This window comes from Chelonoidis abingdonii, chromosome 2 (genome assembly GCF_003597395.2).
Source record: "Chelonoidis abingdonii isolate Lonesome George chromosome 2, CheloAbing_2.0, whole genome shotgun sequence".
Lineage (NCBI taxonomy): Eukaryota > Metazoa > Chordata > Testudines > Testudinidae > Chelonoidis > Chelonoidis abingdonii.
This window is the reverse complement of record NC_133770.1, coordinates 163142611-163169629: the sequence shown is the minus strand read 5'-3', so window position 1 is coordinate 163169629 and position 27019 is coordinate 163142611. Positions and strand designations below refer to the sequence as shown.

General features: G+C 45.7%; 1 protein-coding gene across 1 annotated transcript; it reads left to right on the top strand.

Moving 5' to 3' along the window:
- Nucleotides 1–1529: 1529 nt before the first annotated feature.
- Nucleotides 1530–27019, top strand: RNF122 (ring finger protein 122). The gene is made up of 6 exons (XM_032806058.2): nt 1530–1857; nt 15528–15684; nt 21910–21955; nt 23069–23110; nt 23690–23772; nt 25070–27019. Exons 1-6 carry the CDS (start codon nt 1833–1835, stop codon nt 25182–25184), a joined length of 468 nt encoding a protein of 155 aa, XP_032661949.1. The 5' UTR covers nt 1530–1832; the 3' UTR covers nt 25185–27019.

Genomic DNA, 27019 nt, shown 5'->3' with positions numbered 1-27019 from the left:
AACCTCCATGAATTTATCATGTATTCTCTGATACTCTCTTAAAACCACTTATTTCCAGGACCATTCTGGCCAATAAGCATGTTTGCTGGAATATCAGCGAAAGAAAGCACTAATGGATGTGAGTGCCACCACAGCCAACTCATTTATAAGTGGAGATGGGCAGATTTTTTTATTTCTTTTTAGGTATTCATCCACCACTACTGTAAAACCATACCATAAAACCATAAGGAAATAGAGAGAGATGAACATAGGAACTTGCAGACTAGATCAGATCTGTTGTCCACCAAGCCCATTATCCTGTCTCCAATAATGGCTGGTACCAATTGATTCAGCGTGATGGACAAGAAACCCCATAGTGGATTATTGTGACATATGAGTCTTTTATTATCCACCATCAGTTAGAGGTTAGATTACTCCCTGAAGCATGATGTTCACAGTTCATGTCCTTTCAAACTTTTTCTTCCTCCACCTGTAGCTATGGCTATGCACATTAAATGGCCTGTGGGTGTGATTGGCTTTGATTCAAATCCTGGAGGAGGCCTGGCAATGGATGTGAAACACAAATCAGTGAGCTACATAAAGATTTCTGGGGCTCGAGAGAGAGAATATATTTATTATTTATAGGAGAGCTTTCCACCACAGTGAAGTTATTTTGAGTGTGGGCCAATGGCCTCATCCCAGGGTAAGGAGACTGGGATTCCTGAATTCTAATTGAGGCTCTACCTCTGATTTCATGAGCATGGACCTGGACAAGTAACTTCCATTATACCCCAAGCCTTGATCTCCCAATCGCTATATATTAGGGTACACTGAGGTCTAATTAGTGTCATGTTAGCACAATGTTGTGACAATATAAAGCCCGGTGTAAATGCTAAGAAGTATTGTAATTTGTGAAGTATTGGGGGTAGCCATGTTAGTCTGTATCCACAAAAAAAACAAGGAGTCCAGTGGCACCTTAAAGACTGGCTGATTTATTTGGGCATAAGCTTTCGTGGGTAAAAAACCTCATTTCTTCTCCATGCATCTGAAGAAGTGAGGTTTTTTACCCACGAAAGCTTATGCCCAAATAACTCTGTTAGTCTTTAAGGTTCCACCAGATTCTTTGTTGTTATTGTAATTTGTGACCTTCAAAGGGAATAAGAGGAGCTATTCTATTTTTTAGGATGTATATGCCCTAAAAAACAGACAAGCTCCCTTGTAGAAGAATGCATCTTTAATCATTAACTCTTAGAGGACTCTTTGATGAGCCTCACACCTACGAAAGACAAACCCATCTGTGTCTGAGTTCACAAAAAGGCTTTCAAAAATAAATTTAAAGTTACATTGTATTAGCTAAGTACATATGCAGAAAAGCACACCTTGCCTGTTGTCTGAAAGCCATAGGCTGGAAAGACACTTCAAAGCCAGCCTATCACACTCAACCTTTAAAAGGAAAGTATGTTAATGAGGCAAGCATATCAGGCTGTGATTGGTTATGTGTGTGCTACCAAGCTACAGGGGAGAGGCTGCTTCTTGTCACTCTGAGCCTTATAGAAATGTATCAGAGAGTAGGAGACAATCCCTGAGCAAGAGCTGCTTGTAAATTTCAATTGTAGGATCTAGCAAACTAACAGGCCCCTTACCCAAACCATCAACTTTCTTGCTCAGCAGTTCTACCATTATTTGCTCCGGGATTTTTCTTTTGTCACTTACAAACCCATCAAGCCTGTTTTCTGGACTGCTGGTAGTGAGAAGAGAGCTCTTTTTCGAGTGCTGCTAAACTCCCCATCCCCGCAAGTGAAAGGATCCTCTTCTGTATTTCTCTTTTCCTTGCAGGACTTTGGGACTCATTGATGCACCCATTTCAGTGGTGTAACGGTGAGTAGCTGTGTGTGCGTGCGTGTGCTAGTTGTGTGTGTGTGCACGCAAAGTCTCCTTGTATTGAGAGAAAGTGGTTCCCCTCCCCACGTGGACACCAGCTGTGCCCAAGTTCTTTGTATTACATTGGTGGGGTGGGAAGCTGTTCCTCTTTATAAAGGCAGACTGACTCTATAACCAAAATTCAAAGATATTTTAAAGAGATAAAAAAGTCTGTCATTTCCTTAGAGATCTGGAGTGGGAGGGATCTGCTGAAGTATGTGAGATGCAAGCTCAGGCTTTGTTCCCACTTTCCTCTTTGTGTGTGTGTTTAAAGCTGGCCTTGCTAGTGATCCTTGATGAAGTCAAAGCAAGGTGAACCACTATCCAAAAGGGATTCATTTTTCCAGCTTTATTAAGTTTATATGTATATATTTTCCCCCTCACAATGTTACATTTAATTATTCATATCGATCTGAGATTTTTTCCCCGTTCATCCATTTGTGACTGGAGTCGATAGTAATAATTTGAATATGGTTAATTTTAATATTGTTAAAGAATTACTAGGATTTGTTTAATACTAGCTGTGTGAATGAGCCAATTCATTCACACAGCTTCCATCAAAAACAAAGCTGAACATGGTATTGCTCTTGAAGCATTTAACTTCTGTTGTGGCTAATAAAGATCGGGAAACCTTTGGGATCCAATTCCCCCCAACCGCCAATTTACATTTGCTTATACTGCTGCTTTTTATTTTCCTTTACCAAAAAAAAAAAAAAGTGTGTATGGGGGGGATCTCAGTTGTCTTTAAATATCAAAGTACCTTTAATACAATTCTAAACAATTTTATAGAAATCTTTTCAGTGTAGTTTTTATTTCTTTTCTGCTGTTCTCCTAGTCTGATTCCCGCCCCCCGCATCTCTCTCTTTTTTTTCCTTTTTCTTTTTCTTGCAAGAGATGTTGTGGTTTTAATAGCTAGCAGATGGTAAATGCTCTTTGTATGTAATGTGGTTAATTATAAGAAGAATCCTTTCTTGGACCTACTCAGGCTGAGCTTGGATCAATTATTTCAAGAGGCTTTTGTTCTAAACCTAGTTTGCATTGCGTTTCCCCCTCCCTTAATTGTATATAGTTTCATGAAATTTAACTAACACATGTCACATACACAGTCGATTGGCCATGTGCTTAAAGACAATGGAAGGGAAAAGGAAGGGGAGTGGGGAAGAGAATCAGTTTATTTCAAGCACTGTGAATCCTGCTTAGCTCCAGTGAATAGAAGCCAATTACTAAATTAATTTGCCATGTATTCATTTCTGATGCTGCTTATAAGGAAAATCCCTCTTTCCAGGGGCCACAGAATGGGAATAAACATGTTAAAAAAGGACTCAAGACAGGGCCTTGTATCTCCATTGTATTGTGCTAAACATACAAAAGGGACACAAAGACAAAATCAAGTATATTTATGAGTTTTTTGTAAAAATAATAAAACCTTTTTTATGACTAAGTAGTTCAAAATTGTGCTGGGGATTCTATCATTAAGCCATAGTTGAGTAACAAAGGTCAGTTTATTTTAATTTCTGAAAGAGCTACAGGCTTTGAAGTGAAATGTAGTGCAACCAGTGGCTTCCTCTTCCATAATACCTCTTCATATACTGCCTGTTCTCATGCAGCTTTGGGGACAGGAAGCTAATGGTCTTGCCATATGTTGAGTGCTAACTTGTTCTGAATGCATGCATTCTCTTTAAAATAAGATACATATAAAGACATCAGAGAAAAATGTTCAAACCTGGGTGCATAAAGTTAGCCTCCTAAATCCATATCTAGGCTCCTAAATAATAGAGATTGAGTAATAGAGGTTCTGAGCACCCCTAGCTCCATTGGCTTCAGAGGCTGTGAGGATGCTTGGAAATGCTGAAAACTAGACCACTCTGATTCTGGAACCTAAGCATGGATTTAGGAGACTAACCTTAGGCACTTTGCTTTGTGAATTTTGGGACTACTCACATGCTTAAAGTTAACCATGAGCATAAGTGTTGGCAGGATTGAGGCCTTAGTGTGTTAAGGCTAAACCCGATAGACAAACTGAGCTTTCACATAAATAAGGTTTGTTGAATATTTTGTAGCAGGTAGTGCATGCTTCAGTTAAGTTTTGAGTTCCAACTTCCATTATTTATTTATATCAAATATTCTGCTTCTTGTTGAACTATTTGCAGAACACTGAATTATATTTCTGTCACATAGAGAGATACCAGTGGGTAAATGCAAGTCAAACGAGCCACCTACCTGTCACTTTATGTGGAGCAAGCCATGACCCCCGTTGTGGACTTCTGGTTTGGGGGAATGCATGTGTTTAGAAGTCTTCTAGCATCAGAGCAAGAACTGCAATGGATGTTGCATTCCATTTACAGATGTGAAGCATGTACCTTTTTCATTGGGGGGGTGGGAGTGATGTTTATTTAATGACCTGCTGAGTTTCTGATTCATATTATTAAACAGTAAGTGGGGTGAGGCTAGCTCAAAGGCCTACACTTGCTCAAAGCCCTGATTCTGATCAGTGTGACTGGACCTGGCATCTGCACTGATCTGGATGGGGCTGTGAATGCAGACTCTTGCACCCAGCAAAGTCAATGGAAACCCAGCCATACCACTATAACTACAAACATAGGCCCCCAATCCTGCAATGGTTCTGTTGTCCATTTCTCATCCGCAGGCCTGTACATGTTTGGGGCTAAAATCATTCTCACTGGGATTGCTCAAGAGTGAATCTGGCACTTAGACTCTGTATGATCTCATATCTAAATCAGTGCTAGCAAATGCAAATCTTGTCCTTGACAAGTAACTTTGAAGGGACAGGGTCAAGTGCTGTTTTTTCTCCATTGTTTCCCTCTAAGAACCTCTTGGGAAAAAAAGAAAACTTCTCACCTGTGCTAACAAGTTTGGTCGCCTCTACCTCAGCAAACAATTTTTTATTTTTCAAAAAGACCTTGTGTTGCTTTTAAACGTTGATAATTAACATGGCTTGTCTCATTGCATTCTGGTTTGTGAGCCCAGGATCTGTCCACGCAGCTCTGGGAAATAGATTAGATTGTTGCTGTCTGCTCATTGTTTTTGTTGTGGTCCCATACAAATGTAAGCTTTTCCTCAGCAAAATGGAGCAGTGGTTTCTACATCATGAGGGGAGCTTTCCTCATGAGAGGATGATTGGTTAAAAAACTTCAGATCTTGTGTATACACAAACATGAACTATTTTGCTTAAACCAATACAAACCCCTACATGGATACTCTTATTTCAATTTAAGAAGAGTTTCGTTAATTTAATCTTAAACCTAAACCTGATCCTGATTGATTTAAAATAAACCTAAATAAATCACTCTTAAACTGAAATAAGAGTCTACACAGGGGTTTGCACCAATTTATCTAAATTGCTTTTAAATTGGATTTATGTGAACCCACGCAGTTGTCCATGTGGACAAGGTCTTTGTCTAGGCTAGAATTGAAAGGCATGTTGTTTGAATTAGGAGGAGCCTCGGTGATTATTAGACTAGTTCAGCATGTGTTAAAACTTATGCTGCCTCATCTAGGCTACACTTTTAGAACTTTACCTAACATGCTCCAACAACACACCTTTAAAATCGCAGTCAGATGAAGCCTAGTACTCTAGTTTGCTGTTGGAAAAGGACACTACCTCCAAGTCTGGCTGGCTCCCTTTCTGGCTTTTCTAACTGGATCGTTTGGGTTCTACATGCCTGTTTTTAATGCTACTTGCAAAGTGGGTGCATGTAAAATTAGCTGTGTTGTGGCTGGAGAGCACACTGGAGAGCAAGGTCCTGTTCTTCCTTCAGAACAGGAGTGGGGGATAATCACTAAGGTTTTATTCTTTCTCCTTTCTTCTCTTTCTCTTAAAATTTCCCACTGTTGCTATTGTAGATTCGACTCCCACTGCTAGTTCCAGTGAGAATTTTAGTTTAGAATCATGTGTTCCAACTGTTGTGTCACTAATCCTGCTTGGAGCAGGTCTTGATGGCAAGGTGGTTAAATGCCAGCTGCTAGTGGTGCCTTTTGAAAACTAGTATTCCCACTGCTGCTGCCATCAGTGGGAAATGTTTAGGAAAATAGTCAGTAGCCAGAGCACAATTCTCCTATGCTTGTCGCCAAGCATGGGGCCAGACTGGAGCCAGAGAAATGTGCTCCCAGAAGCAGAGATTCTGTGCAAGGGTGTGTATTTACGGGCATGTCCAAACAGAAGAAAGGCAAGGTCCCATCTAGACTACACATTGGAACAATGTTCATATCAGGTCCCCTAACTCAGTTAAAACTAGTGTAGGAGAAGGCCTGCTGGGAAGCTCACTCTGACACCATTAATGCTTAAGAGCTCTCTGAGGTACCACTGGGCTTCATAAATAAGAAGCCAGGTACTACTATTGTTATATGGACTGTCCTTGCGTAGCTCACCCTGTCTTTCTATGCGCATAATCAAGATTCCCTGTAGCTGGCTTTCCTTTCTCTTTTCTCTCATGTTTTGAGTTCTGCTCTAGGCCCACTTATTTATGATGGGGATTTTCCACCCATTATAAATGAGTGATCAATTAACTACTCAAGAGGCTTGCTCATAAGTCCAGATCATCTTTAGATGACTAGTGATAACCTGCCATACAACTAGGCTGCTTGCAACTGCCCCAGGTGTTTGTTTTTCATTGTCCAGATGCAAAAAAACCCTTTAAAGTCACTGCTTTCAGGGTTCAAGGCAAGAGAAGCCACGAGCTGGGAGTTTAATTCTCAACTCCCCAGCCAGAGGGGAGTCCAAACTCTTTGAAGTCTGTCTGGAAGCATGACAACAGGAGCTGAACACATGGCCTGATGTCACTTGCTGGAGACCACACAGTGAGTCCATGACAGATCAGAGACTTGAACCCAGATCACCTGCTTTCTAGTCTAGGGATGAAACCATATCCTTTTCTGAGTCGCTAATAGACCTCAGACTGCCAGAGAGAAAGACTTCATATAACTGGGTAGCAAATTGTGTCTGAAAATCTTTGTGCAGAGACACAGCCAGAGTTTAGTGGTTAGCACTTTGCAGTAGGTGCTAAAAATAGCTCACTGCTTCAAAGTAGACTTCTCCTGGGTTGTGTACTTTTATTTTTTTTTATCCTGTTTCTTATGTATGCCTGGCCCATTATTACCATCATTAGTCATCACTTTTTGGGGTGACTTCTAATGGGCCTTCCTGTATCCAGTAACAGCTGTTCCACTGCCTGCATCCCAAATGAGGACTCTAAGTTAAATATGGCCACAATGGATACCACCATTATATCATTATTTTTAAGGTGATTTAATGATGTTTTGATCATTTCTGAGTAGTTTTGTTCAGAACAGTGAGAAGAGACCACTTCTCTCCAATCTCTTTTCCTGTCCCTGATGATCTGGAGAGTAAGATGCTGGCAAATGTGGAGTATTGTTCTATTCCAGTATGGCAAGAGAAGGGATACAGGACTTTGTGGGCCTATGATCTTTTTCAGTCCAACAGGAAGTGGCATAGGAGACTAGATAGGTCATGTATTTTCTTCTGATACAAAAAGAGGCAGGATATTGAGTTAGATGGGCCTGTCCTCATATCATAAATGCTGTTGCCTATTGTAGTGGACCAGATCACTAATCTATACAGTATCCTGTCCCCTCCCATACAGGAACAGACCACTGGTCCATACAGTCAAGTACCCTGCCTCCTGTCATACCAGATTTGATCATTGCTCCATCAGGTTCAGTGAATACCCAATGCTTCAAAACAGTGCAAAAAAGATGCCCTATAAAGCTCCTAACTAGCAGTACACAGAGGTGATGGTATGTGGAGTTTCATTCCTGACCCCTGGAAGGATCAGTTTACACCCTGAAGCATGAACTTTGACAGCCCTTATCTTGATTTGTATAATTACACATTTTAGTACCAGACATATAATTATCCATCCAGCTATAGTATTTGGCTCTGACCCTCCCTGAAGCAGTAATGTGAGTAGGGGTTGCAGAATCTGGCCTTTGAAGGTAAGATCTTTAGGATAGGAACCTTGTGTTCATGTGTTTACAAGCATGGTGCATGCTTACTGTGCTACAGAACTAATAAATACCTCTTATTGGGCCATGTCTGGGACTTCAAATGAGAAGAGCTGAATGTTGTTGAATAACTACTATTTATTAATTAATAATACTTCCATGGCACTTTTCATCCCAGGAATGTCCAACGCTTTATAACTGTTGATTACATAACCCCACAATCCTCCTCTGCAGGTAGGAAAGCAGCATCATCCCCATTTAATGGATGGATAAAACAAGAGGTGAGGTGCCATGCCCAAGTTCATACAGTGAATGCGCAGAAAAACAGGGAGTAGATTCCAAGGGTGACAGCCTGGTTTCACTGAAGTCAGCTGCCATTTTGCCATTGAATTCAAGGGGGCCAGGATTTCACTTCAGCAGCTCTGGCTTCCAGTCCCCATCTGTACTCACATTCCCTCCAAGAGATAGGACTAGAACTCAGGAGTCCCAGCTCCCAGACCCCTCCCTATTCACTAGACACATGCTGCTGCCTCCAGGTAGCTCAGGTTCTCGTGCCTCCTGCTTTGCTCCTATGGGAGTCTGGTTAGGAGGGAGATGGTCCTGCTTTGGTAGTATGCAAAGCATCTCTCCTGTGACTTTCTTGCTCATGCACCACTGTCCACAACTCCACCAATTGCCCTGCCCCTCTCTGTTCCTAATGGGAAAGGGAAAATTTCACCCTGTTACCAGAAGCTGCGGGGAGGGAAGGGGGATTTAACTGGCTGTAATTAAAGCCTTAAATGTTTCTCTAGGAGGATTTTAATGAGATTCAGCAGACCAGAGACACGGGGTGCTGGAGCGGAAAGGGGAGAGGAAAAGGCACTTGAGAACACAGATGGGGCCTCAGTTCAGAGACTGCTGTCCTTTTAAATTCCTATTTGAGCATGATCTAAAGTGAAATCAAAGCTCCCCTTTTCATTAAGTCAGCATTATTTTGATGTACAAAGACGGTGCCTTTTCATGGCAGAGTCTTGCTTTGCAACAGCTTCCTGGGGAGTCAGTCTGCACTGGCATTGGTTTTTTTTCCCCTGCATTCTTCTCTTTGTTTGAACTGCATCTCTCTCCTCACTCCTTGAGATGGTTGGGTTTATAATCCCCTGCTTTACCATTACCCTCCTACCAGAGTCTGCTGTCCCCGTTTAGGACTCCTGGGCTGATGCCTCTGGAATAGTAGCTGTGATTTTGCCATTGGCTCTAGTCCCAAATTAAGATGCATTCCTGGCGGGTCCTGTGAGTTTCCAAAACCTAAGGAAACCCCTATGAACGTAGAGAAGTAAAATCCCACCCTACCCTCTAGCACCAAGATGACCTGCAGGAGGAGTGCATTGGTGAGTGCGTCTGGGTACACGTGGGCATATTGGGCCTAATTCAAAGCGTACTGAAGACAATTGACAAAAAATCTCCTTGATTTCAGTTGATTTTGGAGAAGGCCCATTGAGTGTGTCACCACTTCAGACTTGGAAGCAGGAATCTAGTGAAGGATTTAGTCCAGGGGTAGGCAATTTATGGCACGTGTGCTGAAGGCGGCATGCAAGCTGATTTTCAGTGGCACTCACACTGCTCGGGTCCTGGTCACTGGTCTGGGGGGCTCTGCATTTTAATTTAATTTTAAATGAAGCTTTTAAAACATTTAAAAAACCTTATTTACTTTACATACAACAGTAGTTTAGTTATATATTATAGACTTATAGAAAGAGACCTTCTAAATATGTTAAAATATATTACTGGCATGTGAAACCTTAAATCAGAGTGAATAAATGAAGACTCGGCACAGCACTTCTGAAAGGTTGCTGACCCCTGTTCTAGTCCATTTCAGTTTCTGGCTCCTGTGTGCTAGCACATGGCTGGAATGACGCATGCCAACTGTCCCTGTTTTTCAAGCATTTTTCTACTGTGCCCTTACATTGGACTAGGAAGGGAGTTTGTGTATTTCTGTGGAGATAGAGAGTATGTGCTTGTCTTTCTTCCAAATGCCTGGCTTCCTGGCTGTGGTGCTTTTAGTCCAAGATGCTGGAGGAGCATGATCATATTGATTAAAATCAGTTCCCCTTGGGACTGAGAAAAGCATAGATCAAAAGCAAACGGACTGTGTCCCCTTTGCTCCTCTTTTGACAGCACCTATAACAGAGACGTACTCACCATGCTGCAGGACTGCATTGTAGCGTCTCCACTGTTGATGCAAAACTAAGGCCTTCTCTACACAAGAGGTTTGCATTGATTCTAGATATTTGTGTAGCTGCACCAGGGCGAACCTTTCGTATAGACAAGCAAAGCTGCTGTTTAGCTTGTAAACTCTTTGGGACATGGGCTGTCTCTTTTTTGTTCTGTTTGTACAGCACCTAGCATGGTGCAGCCCAGGTCTATGATTGGGCTCACTAGGCGTTGCTGCAATACAGATAACAATTAACAATAATATTTGCATGGTGCAGCTAATCTCTACTTGGAACTAAAGTGAGTTGCATCAGTGCAAACTGGCTTTTAGCAGTTTATCCCATCTAAGCTGGGGGGTTTCACCAGCTCCTGAAATCAGGGCAAGTCTCCAGTGCAGACAAACCCAAAGATTGACTTTCAGAACTGAAATCTCTGGCCTTGGGGTTCAGGAGAAATGTGCTAAGAACGATGTCACAGTAAGAATCCCACTGAGGTAGAACAAAGGTGGCCTTCAGCTAAGGCAATCCCCAAGAAGCCCTAACAAGTCTCGAGTCTCCCAAGGGAAGATCTCCGGGAGATAAAGGAATTGCATTGAAGATGTGGCAATGGTCATAAAAGAGACTTTGTAAAGAGGACATAGCAAAGCTATTTCTTCTCTTTCTCTCTCTCTCTCACTCACTCACAGCTCCAGAGCAGGGTCCTTCACTCTACAAGCCACAATAAAGTTTCTGCAGTTGGACTGGATCCTCTCTAGTGGATGCATGGGTCAGAACAAGACTCCAGTTTGCTCTCCTGTGACTGTGTTGGGCCCACAGGACTAATGGAAGTGAAAGCATGCCTTGAGGCAGTGAAGTCAGCAGTATGGACTCAGACTAACAGGGAGCAGAGAGATGCTGTGGGAGCAGAGGCCATTCATACACATACTATGGCCACGTCTACACTACGGGATAATATCGAATTAGCTAAAATCGGTTTTATAAAACTGATATTATAAATTTGATTTCATGCGGCCACACTAGGCACAGTAATTTGGCGTTGTGCGTCCATGGTCCGAGGCTAACGTCGATTTCTGAACGTATGCACTGTGGGTAGCTCTTCCGTAGCTATCTCATAGTTTCCCGCAGTCTCCCCGCCCCTGGAATTCTGGGTTGAATCATTTATTGTCGTGGGTTTGGGTAAATTGGTCTGTCAGTCATTCCGTCCTCCGGAAACATCAGCTACAATCCTTTCGCGCCGTTTTCCCTGGATTGCCCCTGGCAGACGCCATAGCATGCAACCATGAGCCCGTTCAGCTTTTTTTTTTTTTCCGGCACCATATGTGTACTGGATGCCACGGAAGATGAGAAGCGATACTCCCAGCGCTACACAGCAGGCATTCACTTGCTTTGCAATGATAGAGAGATGGTTACCGGTTTTCTGTACCGTCTAACGGCCGGAGAAAACTGCAATGAGATGACAGTTATCTCTCCCCCTCTTTACTGTTCCGCTGCTATCTGATGCCCTGCTGAATCGGCCGGGGTTGCAAACGCAAAGCAAAATTGGGATTGACTCACTTGACTGAGTCCAATCCCTCCGTTATGGTTTCTAAAAATAAGTCAGTCCTGCCTAGAATAAGGGGCAGTGTATTAGTAGGACCAGTTGGTATAACCACAGCTGCTCCTGTTCATATTCCACAGGGGTGCCCTGCATACCGCCTCCCCCTCGTGTCCCTCTCCCCCAACCTTCTAGGGCTACCATCGCATGTCCCCCCATTTGTGTCATGAATTATAAGAATGCAGGAATAAGAACAGAGACTTGTATAGTGAGATCAAATGATAGGGGAGCGCAGCCTCCCGGGGCTATGAAGTCCAGCAGTATGGAATTTTCTTTATCACAGGAAGGAGGTGCGGCTGATGACAGCTCAGCCCCCATTGCTATGATGTACGACAGTTACCAGCCGTTCTGTACCATCAACTGGGTAATCTGGGACAGTCATTCCCATTTTTACCCAGGCCCCCAGCCAGCCTCACTGAGGCCAGCAGCAGCCACTCCAGGGCTGATGGCAACAACAATATCAGTCATATTGTAACTGATCTACCACCGGCGGAGAGGGAGAGAGCAGATACTGCCTCTTCACTGCTGCAGCACCGCGCGTCTACCAGCAGCACTTCGTTAAACACATAAGGGTGACGATTGAAAGAAAGTCAAGAAATGATTCTTTCCTCTTTTTCTTCGACGTGTGGTGTGGGGTCGTGGGGGAAACTGGAGCTGGATCGTTCCTGAACCCCAGACACTGTGTTGAAACTACAGACGGTTAGCGTCAGCCTAAGAATGCAAATACTTCAGAGACTGGTGCTGGGACTGTGCGGATAGCTGATGCTCAGTACCACGGCCTCCATCCATGAGCGTCCATCTTTGAGGTCTCTTGGCTTCTCCGATTATGCCTGTCACGCAGCGCTTGCTGATACCGTGGAGATGTTTTTCAAACGCTTTGGATTTCGGTTCTGTACGGAGCTCTGATAGACACAATTTGTCTCACCCAGTACACGTCGTCAACTAGTCATCCCGTACGGTCCTGCTGGAGCGTTTTTGTATTGAGACTGCGCACTCGCACCCAGTGCTGTGATCAGAGCTGCATGCTAGGCGAACATGGACATTGTAATTCAAAAGTTCGCGGTGGCTTTTTCTCTGTTTTACCTGCCCGCTGGCATCCGAGTTCAGATTGCGTCCAGGAGCGGTCAAGTGGTTTGCACTGTGGGGATACCGCCCGCGAGGCAATAAGTCGATTTCCATGCCACACTAACTGTACATCCGATACTGTTACACTACTGAATTTAGCGCACCCTCCTCGTCGGGGAGGATACAGAATATATTAAAGAGGCCCTTATATCAGCACTATAAAGAGGTTGTAGTTGATGGGATGGGTAGCTGCGTTAAATCGATTTCACGCTGACTTGTAGAATTCGGGATTTAAACAGCGTGTGTTAGACAGCGCCTATGTCTGCACTTAGGCTTGGCAAAAATTGTTTTATTGGTTTATAATTTGACATCAACTTAATCAATGGCGATTGTTTTAAAGCTTTTTTTATGCATTTTTAAATTCATAATTGGGGAAATTTAGTGGGGGGGGTAGCCAGACCATTAGTTATGATGGAAATGTTAAGTGTCATAACGTATAAACTCTCATTATAGAACTGTTTACAACATAAAATTGTCACCCTACATGCCAAAATAGCACAGTTAATCCTTTTTAGATCAACCTCCAACTCATTTTTTACTATTCTCTCACGTTAGTCATTGGGTAAACACACTAATCAATAGCTAGGTTCACTGGATTTTACAAAGAGAAAATCTTGTTTATCTGAATTTGTTTATTATTTAATGGAGAATAATTTTCTTTGGTTTGGTGTGGCAATGAAATCAGTGTTTTACCGCGATTTTTAAACAAATCTATCCTTCAAACCTGGTGCACACGCAAAAAAAGCGCGTGTTCTTAACTCTGGTTAGCTAATTCAGGTTGAATAATAGCAGTGAGAATGACAACTCAGAAGTATGCAACTCAGGATGCAACTCCAGCGTTGCCCTATAGCTTAACTTTGAACTGCTATACGTAAACTGAATACTGCATGCAGATTACTGTAAATTTTGCAATATGCATACAGATGCGGTCTCCTCACTCAGTAAAGTATACATACTGGCATCTAGAAAAGGTCAGAGACGGACAACTAAAATGGTTAGGGGTTTGGAACGGGTCCCATATGAGGAGCGATTAAACAGGCTAGGACTTTTCAGCTTGGAAAAGAGGAGACTAAGGGAGGATATGATAGAGGTATATAAAATCGTGAGTGGTGTGGAGAAAGTGAATAAAGAAAAGTTATTTACTTGTTCCCATAATATAAGAACTAGGCGCCACCAAATGAAATGAATGGGCACCAGGTTTAAAACAAATAAAAGGAAGTTCTTCACACAGCACAGAGTCAACCTGTGGAACTCCTTGCCTGAGGAGATTGTGAAGGTTAGGTGTAGCGGGATGGTCACCCAATCCTTCCCTAAGGACTTAAAAGCTAGCCCTTGGAGAATGCTGGGGCTGGGAGCCTTAAACTGGGCTGATTGGGTGGCAGACTCAGCTATGACCATGCACCAGATTCAGCTGGCCCTATAAAGGCACGGAAGCCGGGGCAGACACACACTCTCTCTCTGTGTTCAGAGGGAGAAGGACCTGGCTGCAAGGAGCTTAACTAGGTACCTGGAGGGAAACAGGGCTGGGGACAGGCCAAGGGAGCCAGGGAGGCTCTAGCCTAGGAAAACCCCAGGCTGCAGGCCTGGTGAGTCCTATTAGGTACTGGGGTTATAAAGGGGCAGCCCACGAGCAGGCAAAGGCAGCAGGTCCAACCCTCCTTGCCTATGATGAGTGGCTGATACACTGCAGTCTGCCCCAGTGAACGGGAGCTAAGTGGTGACTGGCAGTAGCAAAGACTGAGGCAAGGTGGGGATAGGGGGTGGGGGTTCCCCTGGGAGGGGAGACCCTGAGATTGGAGGTTACTGCCAGAGGGGCAGCACCCTAGAAAGAGGGGCACTGGGGTCCTGGGAGGGACACAGGGCCAGTGGTGAGGTGGATCACTGGCCTGCAGAGGGTGCTTCGATGGCTGGAGAGCTAATTCCCAACAGAGACCAGCAGGAGGTGCCACAGGGGTGAGTCCACTCACTTACACTAGGACTATAACAGGGTTTAAAAGAGAACTAGATAAACTCATAGAGATTAAGTCCATTAATGGCTATTAGCCAGCATAGGTAAGGAATGGTGTCCCTAGCCTCTGTTTGTCAGAGGATGGAGATGGATGGCAGGAGAGAAATCACTTGATCATTATCTGTTAGGTTCACTTCCCCTGGGACACCTGGCATTGGTCACTGTTGATAGATAGGATACTGGGCTGGATGGATCCCTTTGTCTGACCTGGTATGGCTATTCTTATGTTCTTATGGTAATCTGCTTTGCTGTGTCTTCACTACTATTCACTATCCCAAATTAAGAACACCCCTTCTTTTGCAGTATACCCCTCCTCTTAGTCACTTTCTTCTGCATAGCTACCCATTATGGTGCATGATGTGCTGAGGAGAATCCAAGGGGGTATCTGTTCAGTGCCTGGAGCCTGGATTAGCCAGGTTCCCTTCCTTCCCACTAAGGATTAAAGCCATAACTATAGTGTGATGGCTAACACCCCAGGAACCGAAAGGGGATCTCCAAAGCTAGAAGCACCAGTCTTTACATCTTCAGTTAAAGAGCCAGGCTATCTAGCTAGGGGATATAACAAGAGTAGAATACAACAAATGCTGCAGTGGGTTACAATTGTGCTGTCTGCCTCAAGCAGAGAATTTGGGGAGGGAAAGGTGCATTTCTCTAAGAAGGGTAAATTTGATCATCTTCCATTTTCTCTCTTCCATTCTTCATTCTAAAGGCTGTTTCTCTCTCCCCAAAGGATGCTTCTGTGGTTTGGGGCTGATTTATACCAATAAATCGTGCACAATGCCTCCCATCACCTTCCAGGATCTACCGCTGAATATCTACATGGTCATTTTTGGCACCGGCATCTTTGTCTTTGTGCTCAGCCTCATCTTCTGCTGCTACTTCATCAGGTGAGCTAGGGACCCAATGGGCTCTGCATGCATGTGGCATGGAGGATACAGGGGAGCCTATCAGCTGACCTCAGGGCTCCAGCCTGGGAAAGTTTCACAAAGTTTCAAAGTTGCTTTTTGGGAGGTCTAAGGACACTAGTGTCCAGGAGGCCAATTGGAATTTTTTTAGGTGAAAGCTGAGAGTCTCATATAATCACATGATTCCAGCAGCTGGATCTTGAAGAAAATCCTGAGACTTGTGATAAAATCCATGATAGTTGGCAACCCTGACTCAGACTACCTTGCCCTTGTTTTAAGAACAGGTGTACTTGTGGCATCTTAGTGACTATCAAATTTATTTGAGCATAAGCTTTTTAAGAACTCATATAAAGAATCCTAGCAACCTCAGACTCTCACTGATCGCTGAGCCTAGTGGGATCCCACTGGGGTGAATCCCAGACAAACCCACTGAACAGCCCCAGTATATTTTATACGTATAATACAAAGATCTATATGTTCCTTTCTCTTTCTGCTTGGCTACAACAAATGCCTTAAATGTTGCCTTAGCAAATTTTTCCTCCAGCACGCACACACATACAGGAGTTTGTTGTCATAGGGTTGCTTATGAGGGCTGGGCTGTTGCAACTGTTTTTTTTTTTTTTCTTTAAAGAGCCCTCAAATGTGTGGTTTGAATAAGACAAGTGAAGAGCTTCATGGGCTTTGCAGACCTTTGTGAGAGGGGAAATACACCATTGGTTCTGCTGACCTCCAAGTCCCTTTAAGGAAGCAGAATGAACAAGCTTCCCATTGCAAATTATAACTGGAGGCTGTCATATACCTCATTCATACTGCAATCAAACAGTCATTCTACCACAGTGCTTTTTAGTAGTGACACCTTAAAAAAATAACCATCCCTCCTTCCCCCCATACGCCCTGTAATCTGCTGGGAACCATTTGCCAGGAGCAGTCTCTCCCCATCAAGGAGCAAACAATCAACTGCTTGCCAGGCGCAGAGCTGATTTGTGTTTGGGATTACAGAGCCAGAGAAGGAGGAAGAGATCTGCTGCAAACCTGACCCCTGTGCTGACGCGCACCAGGGGAATTCTGCAGATGGCATCATCAGAGGATCTGGGACTATTTTTAGAAGCTTTGACTAGCCTCCTAGAAGCTGCCTGTCGCCGCCATTCCTAGTCTGAGATCTATTATTTTTATTAAACCTATTAGAATAATTTCATCTCTTCTGTGTCGCTAGAGCCCATCTATCTGCCTTGAGCTTCACAGCTGGTCATGGTTACAAATCCATGAGCATTAACCCCATGTTTACCCAGGCTGGGCACTGCTGGAAAAGCTCTCCACTGGAGAGGGATGGAGTTTGGGATGAGGGCTGGGAGAGGACAGAGTGAAAATAATCTGGCAGGATTGAGGGGTTTTTTGCCCCAGCAAATCAAGTATCAAAAGCAGCTTCTGAGCAGCCATTTCCCTTCCGCATTTGGAGGCTTCTGCTGTCATCTGACACTGGTCCCTCCATGTGTCACCTTTTGGAACGGCAGTTGTTAATTGGCCCAGTACAGTACACTCTGTATGTACCATGCATAGGGCTAGAAATTAGCAGCTTCTCCTGCTTGAAATAAAGCCACCCTCCCCCCGAGTAATACGTTGGGGAGACAGCAGAAGGGAAGGGGTGTTTTCCAGTGTTAGTGACTACCAGGCAAACTCACAGACAGAACAGCGTGGACAAAGGCTGGGTTCGTGGTCTCAGTCCAGGCCTGGGAATCAAAGACATCTGGGTTCTTTTCTGGACTTTGCCACTGTTAGACCTTGGGTAAGTTATTTAGGCCATTCCCCCCCAAAAAAGCAGCCTCTGATTTTAGGTGCCTCCATTTTGGCAGCCCATTAAGCCACTCTGCGCTGGCAAAAATGGGACAAGGAACTTGCCCCCTTCTTTGCCTGCTGTCGTACCTACACCCAGGGTAACAACAGCAGAAGCTGGAATGTAGAAGGGCTTGGGCATTTTCAGCACCATGTTGTCTAGCCTTGCTCTGAGCAAACTGCTTGCCGCTGCCTCTGCTGTTTATTTCCGTAGCCTGCTGGGAACCATTGCCAAGAGCACTCGCCCGTTTCCCTAAGGAGCAAACAATTGACTCCCTGCAAGGGCTCTGAGCCAAGCCAGGATCCTGGTCTCCACAGGGCTCTCTAAGTAAGGGACTGGGACTGAGCAGAGCAGGAAGTAGCAGGAAGGCAGGGGGTATTATTCAGGTGACCAAGCTAGACTGATGCATTGTTTACACGGGAAGGGGGGAGGATGTGTCTTTTCATTACCCTTCCCTATTGAAGAAGGCTATTTTTAAACTCTCGAGTTTAGCAGCAACTGGGATGTCTAGAAAAGTTCCAGTGGATTGGAAAAAATTGAATTCATTACCCCACTGCAGGGCTCACCCAGCTCTGCTAATGCACTTCACTTCTGCCCGGCAGCAGCCCCTGATGTTCAAGTCCTGAGACCTTGTCCAGCTTGCCTTTGCACCTTTATCCTGATCTGCAGCCATGCCATCGTGCTATTGCCATCCTGGGATCCCCCCTCAGCTTCCCCAGCTCTGCTAGTGCCCCTCAGTCGTGCAATTGTAATTTGCTGCATGGGATGGATCTGAAAGAGTCTGTCCTTTGCAAGGGAACTATCAAACCTTCAGAAAACCCAAAGGTCCCTGATAGGAGAGGGGGAGTCAGTCCCCTCCCAGTACCCTGTGACCTAACTCTGCAGCTTTTGGCAGAGGAATATCTGCCTTTTTGCCATGTCCCATAACTTGTGGATTCTGCAGTGGGATCTTCTGCAGCTGCCTCTCACAGGCTCAGATCTGATGTCCCACGCTACCAGAGAGACTGCTGTGGATACAGTACCCTGGCCTGGTTCTAGCTCATGCCAACCGGCCGTTCACTGCCCTGCTCTGGAAACAACTTCTCCCCCACCCTCCGCTGCTCCCTTGCTCCAGTGATTTAGTTAATATTATTAATTAAAAAAATAAGCTGTTGGGTCTGGAGGAGGCACTCAGTGACTTGGGTTTTTTACAGCTTGGAATAATGAAACCGGTTGTCTCTTCGGCTTGCGTGCGTGGGGGCAGTGAGGAGGCAGGCTGCCCAGGAAATTGTTCTGGTTGATAGTAAGCCATTCCTGCAGCTGTCACTCCACTCCTGCTTACAGCACATAAAGGATGCTCTGTGTGTGTGAGGGGCCCTTCTCAGGCCTCTGCTATCTAACATTCACTCAGAGGCTGGGAGAGAACTGAGATTCTGAGAGAGAGAGATGAATACAGTGAGAGGCACCACAGAGATAAATATACATCCTCATGCCAGCCCCAGCCCCCAGCTTACCAGTCATACTCACAGGAGATGGTTCAGTAAGAACCCCACAGCATTTTGCTTTTACACACCCATGTGTAACGCACTGGCAAAGTATGTGCTGTGTTCCACTCCTCCACCCCATGTCTGAGCCACTAGAGGATAACAGCCTACAACTGCTACCCACTAAATTACTCCTTTAGCCTGTGCTGGATGGCATTGGGTTCAAGCCCTGCTGTTGACCATGGGGAGGGGTGGCTGTTGCACATGTAGAGACATGGGGGTTTATTTTCATTTTGTCAGCGGTGATTATTCAGCACGTGGAGGCCAGGACAAGCCACATACTCCCGGCTTCTGTTTCCAGTTAGAGCAGTGGATGGGTGATCCTGTGACTCTGGCTCCCTGAACAGCTTGAGGAAAGCAGCTGCATTGACTTCCTGGGTTCAAAGGAGGACTGCCGATGTGGGCAATGCACTATGGCCGAAGAGCAATGAGAAGGCTCTGGGTGGCCAACTGTGAGGTAACCCAGTCCAGTTGTAATACAAACAGGCGCGAAACAGAATCTTGTGGAGGACCAGGTGCTGCATCCGGTCCTGTCTCCTGGGGAATAAAATCCCTCTCCATAAATCAAAGCAAGAGAGGAACACATGGCAAAATAAAACTAAAATAAAAATAAAAGTTTCTGTGTAAGCTAAGAGGAGCTCTTTGTCCTTATGGGGCTGGGGCACGTGTCTTATCTGGCCCTATCACACATTCTCACCCACCCATCCTCCATCCCTTCTCTCAGGGTGTCTATAAACCAGGTCCTCCCCATCCATGGCTGGGCACAGCAGGCAAACAGCTTGCAAGATGCTGGCAGTGCTCAGGGAAGAGAAGCACAGATTATAGACACAGCTCAGTTGCTGGGGTAACAGATTTCCCAGGCTCCTGCGATGCTCAGCATAGATAGCATAAGGGTATCCCTCAGCCAAGAGGCTTTTCCATGAGCGCTTCATAGAGGTAGGACCGGGAGTGATGTTTCCTGAGCCTGGGGTGCAGGAGAAATGAACAAAGCCATCTGTTGCCTGCACTGGGTCAGGAATCTCTTTTGTCACCACCCTGTGTAATGTCCCACTGGAGTTTTGGGAAAGTGCTGTCTCCCCCTTCCCTGCTCCCTCATCAGACCGAGGTTGGGACCAGGCCGAGCTGCTGTTGATGGGTCAGTGGAACTCTGGAAATACAGTGCTTCCTGGAACACTCACGACTTCCTAAGTGAAACAATTGCAGCCGCAGGCTGCATGATCTTATCAGACCCCGTCCTCTGATTCCTGCTGGTATTTCGGGAGACGCTGTGCTCTGTTTAGCAATGAACTTGCTGCCTTTGAACAACAGCAGACTAGTGTCCTGAATAAATACCCTCCCTGCAGCAGAGTGTGCCAGCTGCTTTCACTTGCAGAGGAGTGAAGGGAGGGAGGTTGTCTCAGTTTCATTTGGATCATGGACAGGCCTGGCATAATGGTCCAAGCACAAATCTGGGAGCTGAGTATGCATGAATTCTAGTCCCACCTCAGAAACGGCTTCTTCTCTGCGGCCTTGGACAAGACACTAAGATCAAAATTCTCCAAAACAACCATTGTCTTCAGCAGCCTGTTACCAGGTGCCCAACTTGAGGCACTTTGGGTTCTAACAGCTCTAGCTGAAGTCAGTGGGAGATGCAGGTGCTCAGTGTGTCAGAAAGGCACACGACATCTCAAACTGGGGTCCCCAACATGGGAACTCCACAAATCAGAGGAAGCTTTTGAAAATCTATGTCCAGCTTTATCAAAAGAGCTGGGATCCCATTATGAGTGCTCCACACTCTATGACACCCATATGTCTCACTGTTCCTACTTGATGCTTCTTCCCTTAGAGGGGTTATTAAGTACCAGGGTGAATGTCTGAAACACTTCAGAAATGCTACTTAATTGTTAAATATGAATGCTGAAAATCTGATGTGATTTTTTTGAACTGATTTAAAGAAATGTAGAAATTCTTTTTAAAATATAGTGTTGGTGAAAAGTTCTGGACTGACTGCCCTAGAGTCTCTGATGAAAAGGCCCATTCACTCTGACTGCAATGTATTTTGCACTATGAATAAATCTCTGTGGGTTGGTGTCCCTTAATAATAAGCTTTGTCCTATAGTTTTCATATAATTGCCCTTTATTCCTTGGTCGCCCTTCCAGGAGGAGCTAGAAGAAGGGAGCTCATTCTCCTTGGCGTATTCAGTCCTTGGCTTCTCTGCTGAAACCTGAAGCAAGGGGGCCATTTAGTGAGAAACAGGCAGTGTTTCTTTTTGATAAAGGCACCTCTCAGATATAAACTGGACAAAGATCACCTCTTAGAGGATCCCAAAGAGCCTTCAGGAGGTGATGACTTTCAGTTGCTGATGGTCATGATTGTCTCTAATCCTATCCAATTATAGACCCTCAAGCCAAGCTCCCCTCATGCAGTTAAGTCAGATTTGCATCGACAATATAGCTCAGCAGAGAAAGCAGACTTGTCTCCAACCTTCTCATTGTCCTGCTCAGGCTTTGATGACCTTTCCTGGTCCTCTCCAACTGAAAATTCCCATATCCCACAGGATCACTGGAATCAAATGAAGGGCAGAGTAAAGGTGGTTTGAGTGTGACCTTGGGCCCACTCCTCAAAGGTATTTAAGCATCTGACTCCCAAAATCAATGGGAGTCAAGCACCTAAATATCTCTGAGGATTTGTGTCTGAGGGGGGATGGATGGTGTGTGTCTGTAGAGATTTCTGTGTGAGAAGATGTATATAGGCTTTACAATACATTTCCTTAGTTTTATGAGCTTGAGTTTTGCATTCGAGTCCCTTATCAGCCTCAACCGGCTTTCATAAAGCGTGTTTTATGACAGAATATATTATTTTTCCTTCACCAGCAAACTTCGGCATCAGGCACAGAGTGAAAGATTTGGATACAAGGAGGTAAAGTGTGACTAATTTCTAAATATTTCTGTACAGTTTCACAGCGGGCCTGTGATATTTACAAGCATGTAGATTAGTGCCAGTGAGGGGAGGGAGTTGTGAGCCATTCACTTTTCTATGAGGAACTGGACTGACACCTGAAAAAGCCATCGATGGAACTAACTTGAGGTCAGTGCTGACCCAGAGCTGGATTTGAATGGATAGCTCGACCTTGGTTTCTAGAGGCAGGGTCTCAGTGCCGCTCTATTGTTCACAAGAGGGTGAAATTCACCACTGTGCAGTAGACCAGTTTAAGACCTGTGAGTTTACCTCCCAGGCCTTCAGAGTAGAGACGCAAGTGGTGCATAGGACCTGAGAACCTACAGAGAACAGTGCTGAGGCATGGCTGTGTACTGGGTCTGAAGGGGAATGCCCAGGGTGGTTTAGTGCTGGGCTGTCAGCTTTGAGAATGCCACTGAACTGAATAAAGAGCCAAAGCAAAGCCAGTGCTGGGGAAAAGCCAGTCGGGATTACAATGGGAATCATATACAATAGGGGAATAGGTCCCGGGCAGTCAGCTGCTGCCCTCTGCAGGGGAAAGACCAACCACTACAGAGGCTCTTTGTCCAAGGTCAAATGTCCCAAAGGATTTTATTTGTGGGGAGGAGAGGGAAGGACTATCAGTGCTGGCTGAAGTCAGGAATGGCGTGGTCACATACAGGGCAGGCCTCTCCACAGAGCTCTGCCAATGGCCCTCAATCCTGATTTGCAGCTTTCTGACATTCCAGCCCTGGGAGCCTCCTAAGTCCTTGCCTTTCTGTTCTACGCCGGGGCTCCCTACACACCGCTCTGTCGATGCACTTCAGTCCTGACCTGCAGCTTGCCGTGCTCTCCTAGTCCTGGGGTTATGCAGAGTCGAAGCTCAGACTGGCGTAATTGTGTGCCAGTTATTAGTTAGCACGGCTACTGCTTGTGCACTACCTGCTGTCTGGATAAACAGAGGCCTTCTGTCTCCAGCACTGTCAGGCTGACAACTTTCACAAGCACAACATTTGCTTAGTTAAAAATAACCCTGGTCATTTTGATAACTGCTTCTGATCCTCATCTGCTTGCTTCTTTTCCTTTCTCCCACAGGTGGTCTTGAAAGGTGATGCCAGGAAGTTAAATTTGCATGGGGTAAGGACAGCCTCCACTCTGATTTTTACCCTGATCTTTGAGAACAGGCCTCATGGGATTGCTGCCTCCCCCCCCCCGAGCCTCTTTTCCTTCTGCTTTTGTTGCCTGAAAGATAAGAGAGAGGTCCAGCAGGACCTGAGCCCTCATGCTATTTTCACTGCCTAGGAGCAGATGCCTTTTAACGAAACTCTATCTTGTAACAAGATGGGATTTTGAAGTCAGATGAACATTCACAAGCCCAGAGCACTCAGCTTACCGCCTGGAACTACCACTGACTCAGTGTGTGACCCTGCATAAGGCCTGTGTCACGATGAGGATGCTTTTTGAGGATAACTTGGGTGGCTCTGGGAAACAGAGATGCTAGGTAGGCCCCTAGCTGTGCAGATGCAGCCTGTATCAGTGAGCAACTCCCCTTCCGAGGGCAGTTTATTGGCTGTGTGAAATGAGCTGCCGAGGGAGCAAAAGGCAAGCGGTGCTGGTGATAGTGTGAGGCTGGTTCTGTCTGGGATCTCTGGTGCCTGTGGGTGTGATGCTTTGTTCTGCAGGCTCATTCCTCCCCTCCTCTCTGTCTCCCCACAGCAGACCTGTGCCGTCTGCCTGGAAGACTTTAAAGTGAAAGATGAGCTGGGAGTGTTGCCATGCCAACATGCCTTCCACAGAAAGTGAGTAGCTGCCAAGGACAGCCCAGAGCCTGCTCCGTGCCCCCAGCTTGGCACAAGGCCCAGCGTTCAGTTATGCCTCTCATGCCGTTGATTGGAGGGAGGCCCGGCCTATGCCTCATACAGCTCCTGGGTGGTAAGAGGCCCCATGTCTGGTCCTTTCCCCTCTCAGGATGGCAAAGATGCCCAGAGCAGCTCTAAGCAAGCTGGATAATAATGTGCATAAGTCACCTGGCTACACTCCTTTGCCTTCTAGCCATATGCTAAGCCATCTGGGGAGCTAGGACAGGCTTCCTCCCATCAATAAGCCTCAGCTTTGGGGATTCACATCTTGGTTGGGTGTAAACTGGCCAGGAATAAATTTAGTCTGGACATGAGAAGACGGTTTCTAGCCATCAGAGGAGTGAGGCTCTGGACCAGCCTCCCACTAGGAGCAGTGGGGATAAACAGTGGGGGGCTCGTTTTAAGATGTTGGTAAATTTGAATGGGATTACATGGTGGGGTTGCCTGCGATAGCAAAGGACTGGACTTTGAAGACATGGGGGGTCCCGTACAGGCCTTAGGACTGAGTTCCTAAATCAGCACTTGATTTCTGCAGCCCCCTCCGCTGCATGAGCGGGCAGGATTGTCCAGAGGATTCAGGGAGCCTGGAACAAAGCAATTTCAGGGGCCCCTTCCATAAAAAAAAGTTGCAATACTATAGAATACTATCTTCTCGTGGGGGCCCCTCCGGGGCCTGGGGCAAATTGCCCCACTTACCTCCCGGGCAGCCCTGTGAGCAAGAGCAGGGAATCCAGACTCCAGGAAGGGACAGATTCCCCGTTGGAACATAGATACACTGCTGCATCCATAGCATCCCCGTCTCCATGCAAAGGCTGTGTTCAGAGAGAAGCACTGGCTAGGGAAGGGTGAGGTGGGAGATCTGCTTGGGACTGTTCCACTCCTGTGCGCCAGGGAGGGACAGAGGTAAAGCTCTCTCCTTCCGCTGGAGCCTTCTCACGCTCACATGCTTTGGGATCCCTGGATGAGGGGGCAGGGCATCAAAGTAACATACAGAAGCATGTTGATAAGCAAGGGAGAGAATGGGAGGCGTGTGGACAGCTGGGCATAGAGAGGAGAAATGACTCTCTTCCCATCTGGGTGGGTGGGTGTGTGCCAGGTGCAGGAGCCTGCTGGGTTGTGTGGGCCCATGACATCACACTTGGAAGGGCAGGAGTGAGGAGGGTAATGGGCTCAGGGAGCTGGGGAAGGATGTCTGTCCTAAATTCACCCCCTCCATCTCTCTGTTTCTTGGCTGCAGGTGTTTAGTGAAATGGCTGGAGGTTCGCTGCGTCTGTCCCATGTGCAACAAGCCCATCACAGGCCCCACGGAGCCCCACCAAGGCATTGGGACACTCCTGGATGAGCTGGTGTGAGGGCCTCTTTTCTCTCCCACGAAGCCAAACAGCCATCCAGACAGACCATTTCCTGGTGATCTCTGCACTTAACCCCTCCACCCACCTCCCCTGGGGATTGCTAAGCAGCCTGTGATACCTCCTGCCATGGGCATATGGCCCCCTCGTAACACCTGGGACAGATCCACTGCCATGAGTGCAGGAAAACAAGCTGCGTCCCCCGTGAAGCACACAGAGGAGGAGGTGTTGGCCCAACTCTGGGGTCATTGAGACCTGAGTGTCAAACTGCTGATGCATGAAGGGCCTAGGAGACTTAATTGTGCCCCTTCCTAGCTAATCTTGCAGGGACGTCTGATTTCTTGGCACCAGGCTTCTGAAACTGGATATTCCTTGCAGAGACCACCCAGTTCAGGGTGGGAAGCAAGACAACAGCCTCACCCCCAACCCCATGGGGACTGTGGTTCAAACCCATCTACCACTGCTGTTCTTAATAGGTTTACTATAACCCTCTTTCCAAACCCGAACTTACATTTAGGGCCTTAACTCTTCCATAGGTCCCTTGTAAAGGCCAAAGCTTTAGCTCTGCTACAGCCAGCCAGGTATTGTCCCCTGACTGCTGGAACCACAGCGCCGATTCTTATCTATGGCCCATTGATGGGATCTCTTTGTCTTAAAAAAGAATAGTCAGTGTTTACATAGGGCCTGAACAAAAACACAAGCTGCAGAGGGCATGTCATAACTGATTAGATCCTGCTGGCAGAGCTGGACTGTTGCAAGAGTGGGAGCGGTGTTTAGGGAATCACAGCGGAGGGGCAGGGGAATGCCCCATGTTGGACATTAATATTCCTTTCTTGTATCAGGCTAGCAAGACCTTTTAGCAGCTGGTGGAGATAATTTGGAGATGTTTCAAATACAAAGCAGGTTTTTCTTTTAAATTATTTTCAATTTAAACTTGGAGGCTGTTTCTTTTTTTTTTTTTTTAAAGTCACCTCTCAGAATTTCCTTCCAGCTCAGAGACTGTGCAAATCAGTAAAACCACTCTGAGATATTCTGTTTTGTACCTTGAAAGTGAACTGTCACTGTCTGCATAAGGCAGAAAGTTTGGGGAGGAGGAGCTGATGGGTGGAAAATCCAGTCTGGATTCCCCCACCTCCTCCCTACTATGTTGCACTGTAAATAATATTTTTGTATGTATTACTTTCCTGACTGTCTCAGGCTTCCTACACACCCCTGAGGATGGGGGATGTACAGTTTTATGTAAAACAATAATTAAACTGAAGGCATCTTAGTCTAAATTGTGAATGTTTGTTTCTCAAGGGGTGTCTACCAGTAAATTCTCAAAGCACAAAGAAATGTATTTTCTTAGGACACACAAAGATGTGTGATTGGAGGGTGCTCCAAAAACATTCACATTGGAACTGGAACTAAGCCTAGGAATATTTCACAGTGTTGAGGGAATCAAATTAAGAAGTTGGAATGGAGCAGAGAGTGATCAGCACAAGAAACCGGGAATCAGGGTTCATGGGTTCTGTTTCTAGCTTTACCTCTGACTACTAGATCTTGGGCAATCCATAACCTTTCTGTGTCTGTTTCTTCTTCTGTAAACTGGCAATAATACTTATCTCACAGGGGCACATGAAGTACAATTTGTTAATTGCATTGAGTTTGCAGATGGGAGGTGCTTTAGCAAAGCCAAGTATTATCCTCCTGTATTTTATTGGTTTTGGTGGTTGTAGCAACAGGGGTAAGTAACAATAAGGTACACTGCTGTAGGGCTCTTGATGTATTTACCATCATGTCATATAGATCTGCTCTAAGCAGTGTTAAATGACAGTGATCAACACACCCACAACCCG

Bases quoted from the DNA above. Each gene is read 5' to 3' on its own strand.
- RNF122 (XM_032806058.2), top strand. From the start codon at position 1,833: ATGCACCCATTTCAGTGGTGTAACG. The intron at 23,111-23,689 runs GTAAGGACAGCC...GTCTCCCCACAG, and splicing joins GGAAGTTAAATTTGCATGGG to CAGACCTGTGCCGTCTGCCT. The intron at 23,773-25,069 runs GTGAGTAGCTGC...TCTTGGCTGCAG, and splicing joins CAACATGCCTTCCACAGAAA to GTGTTTAGTGAAATGGCTGG.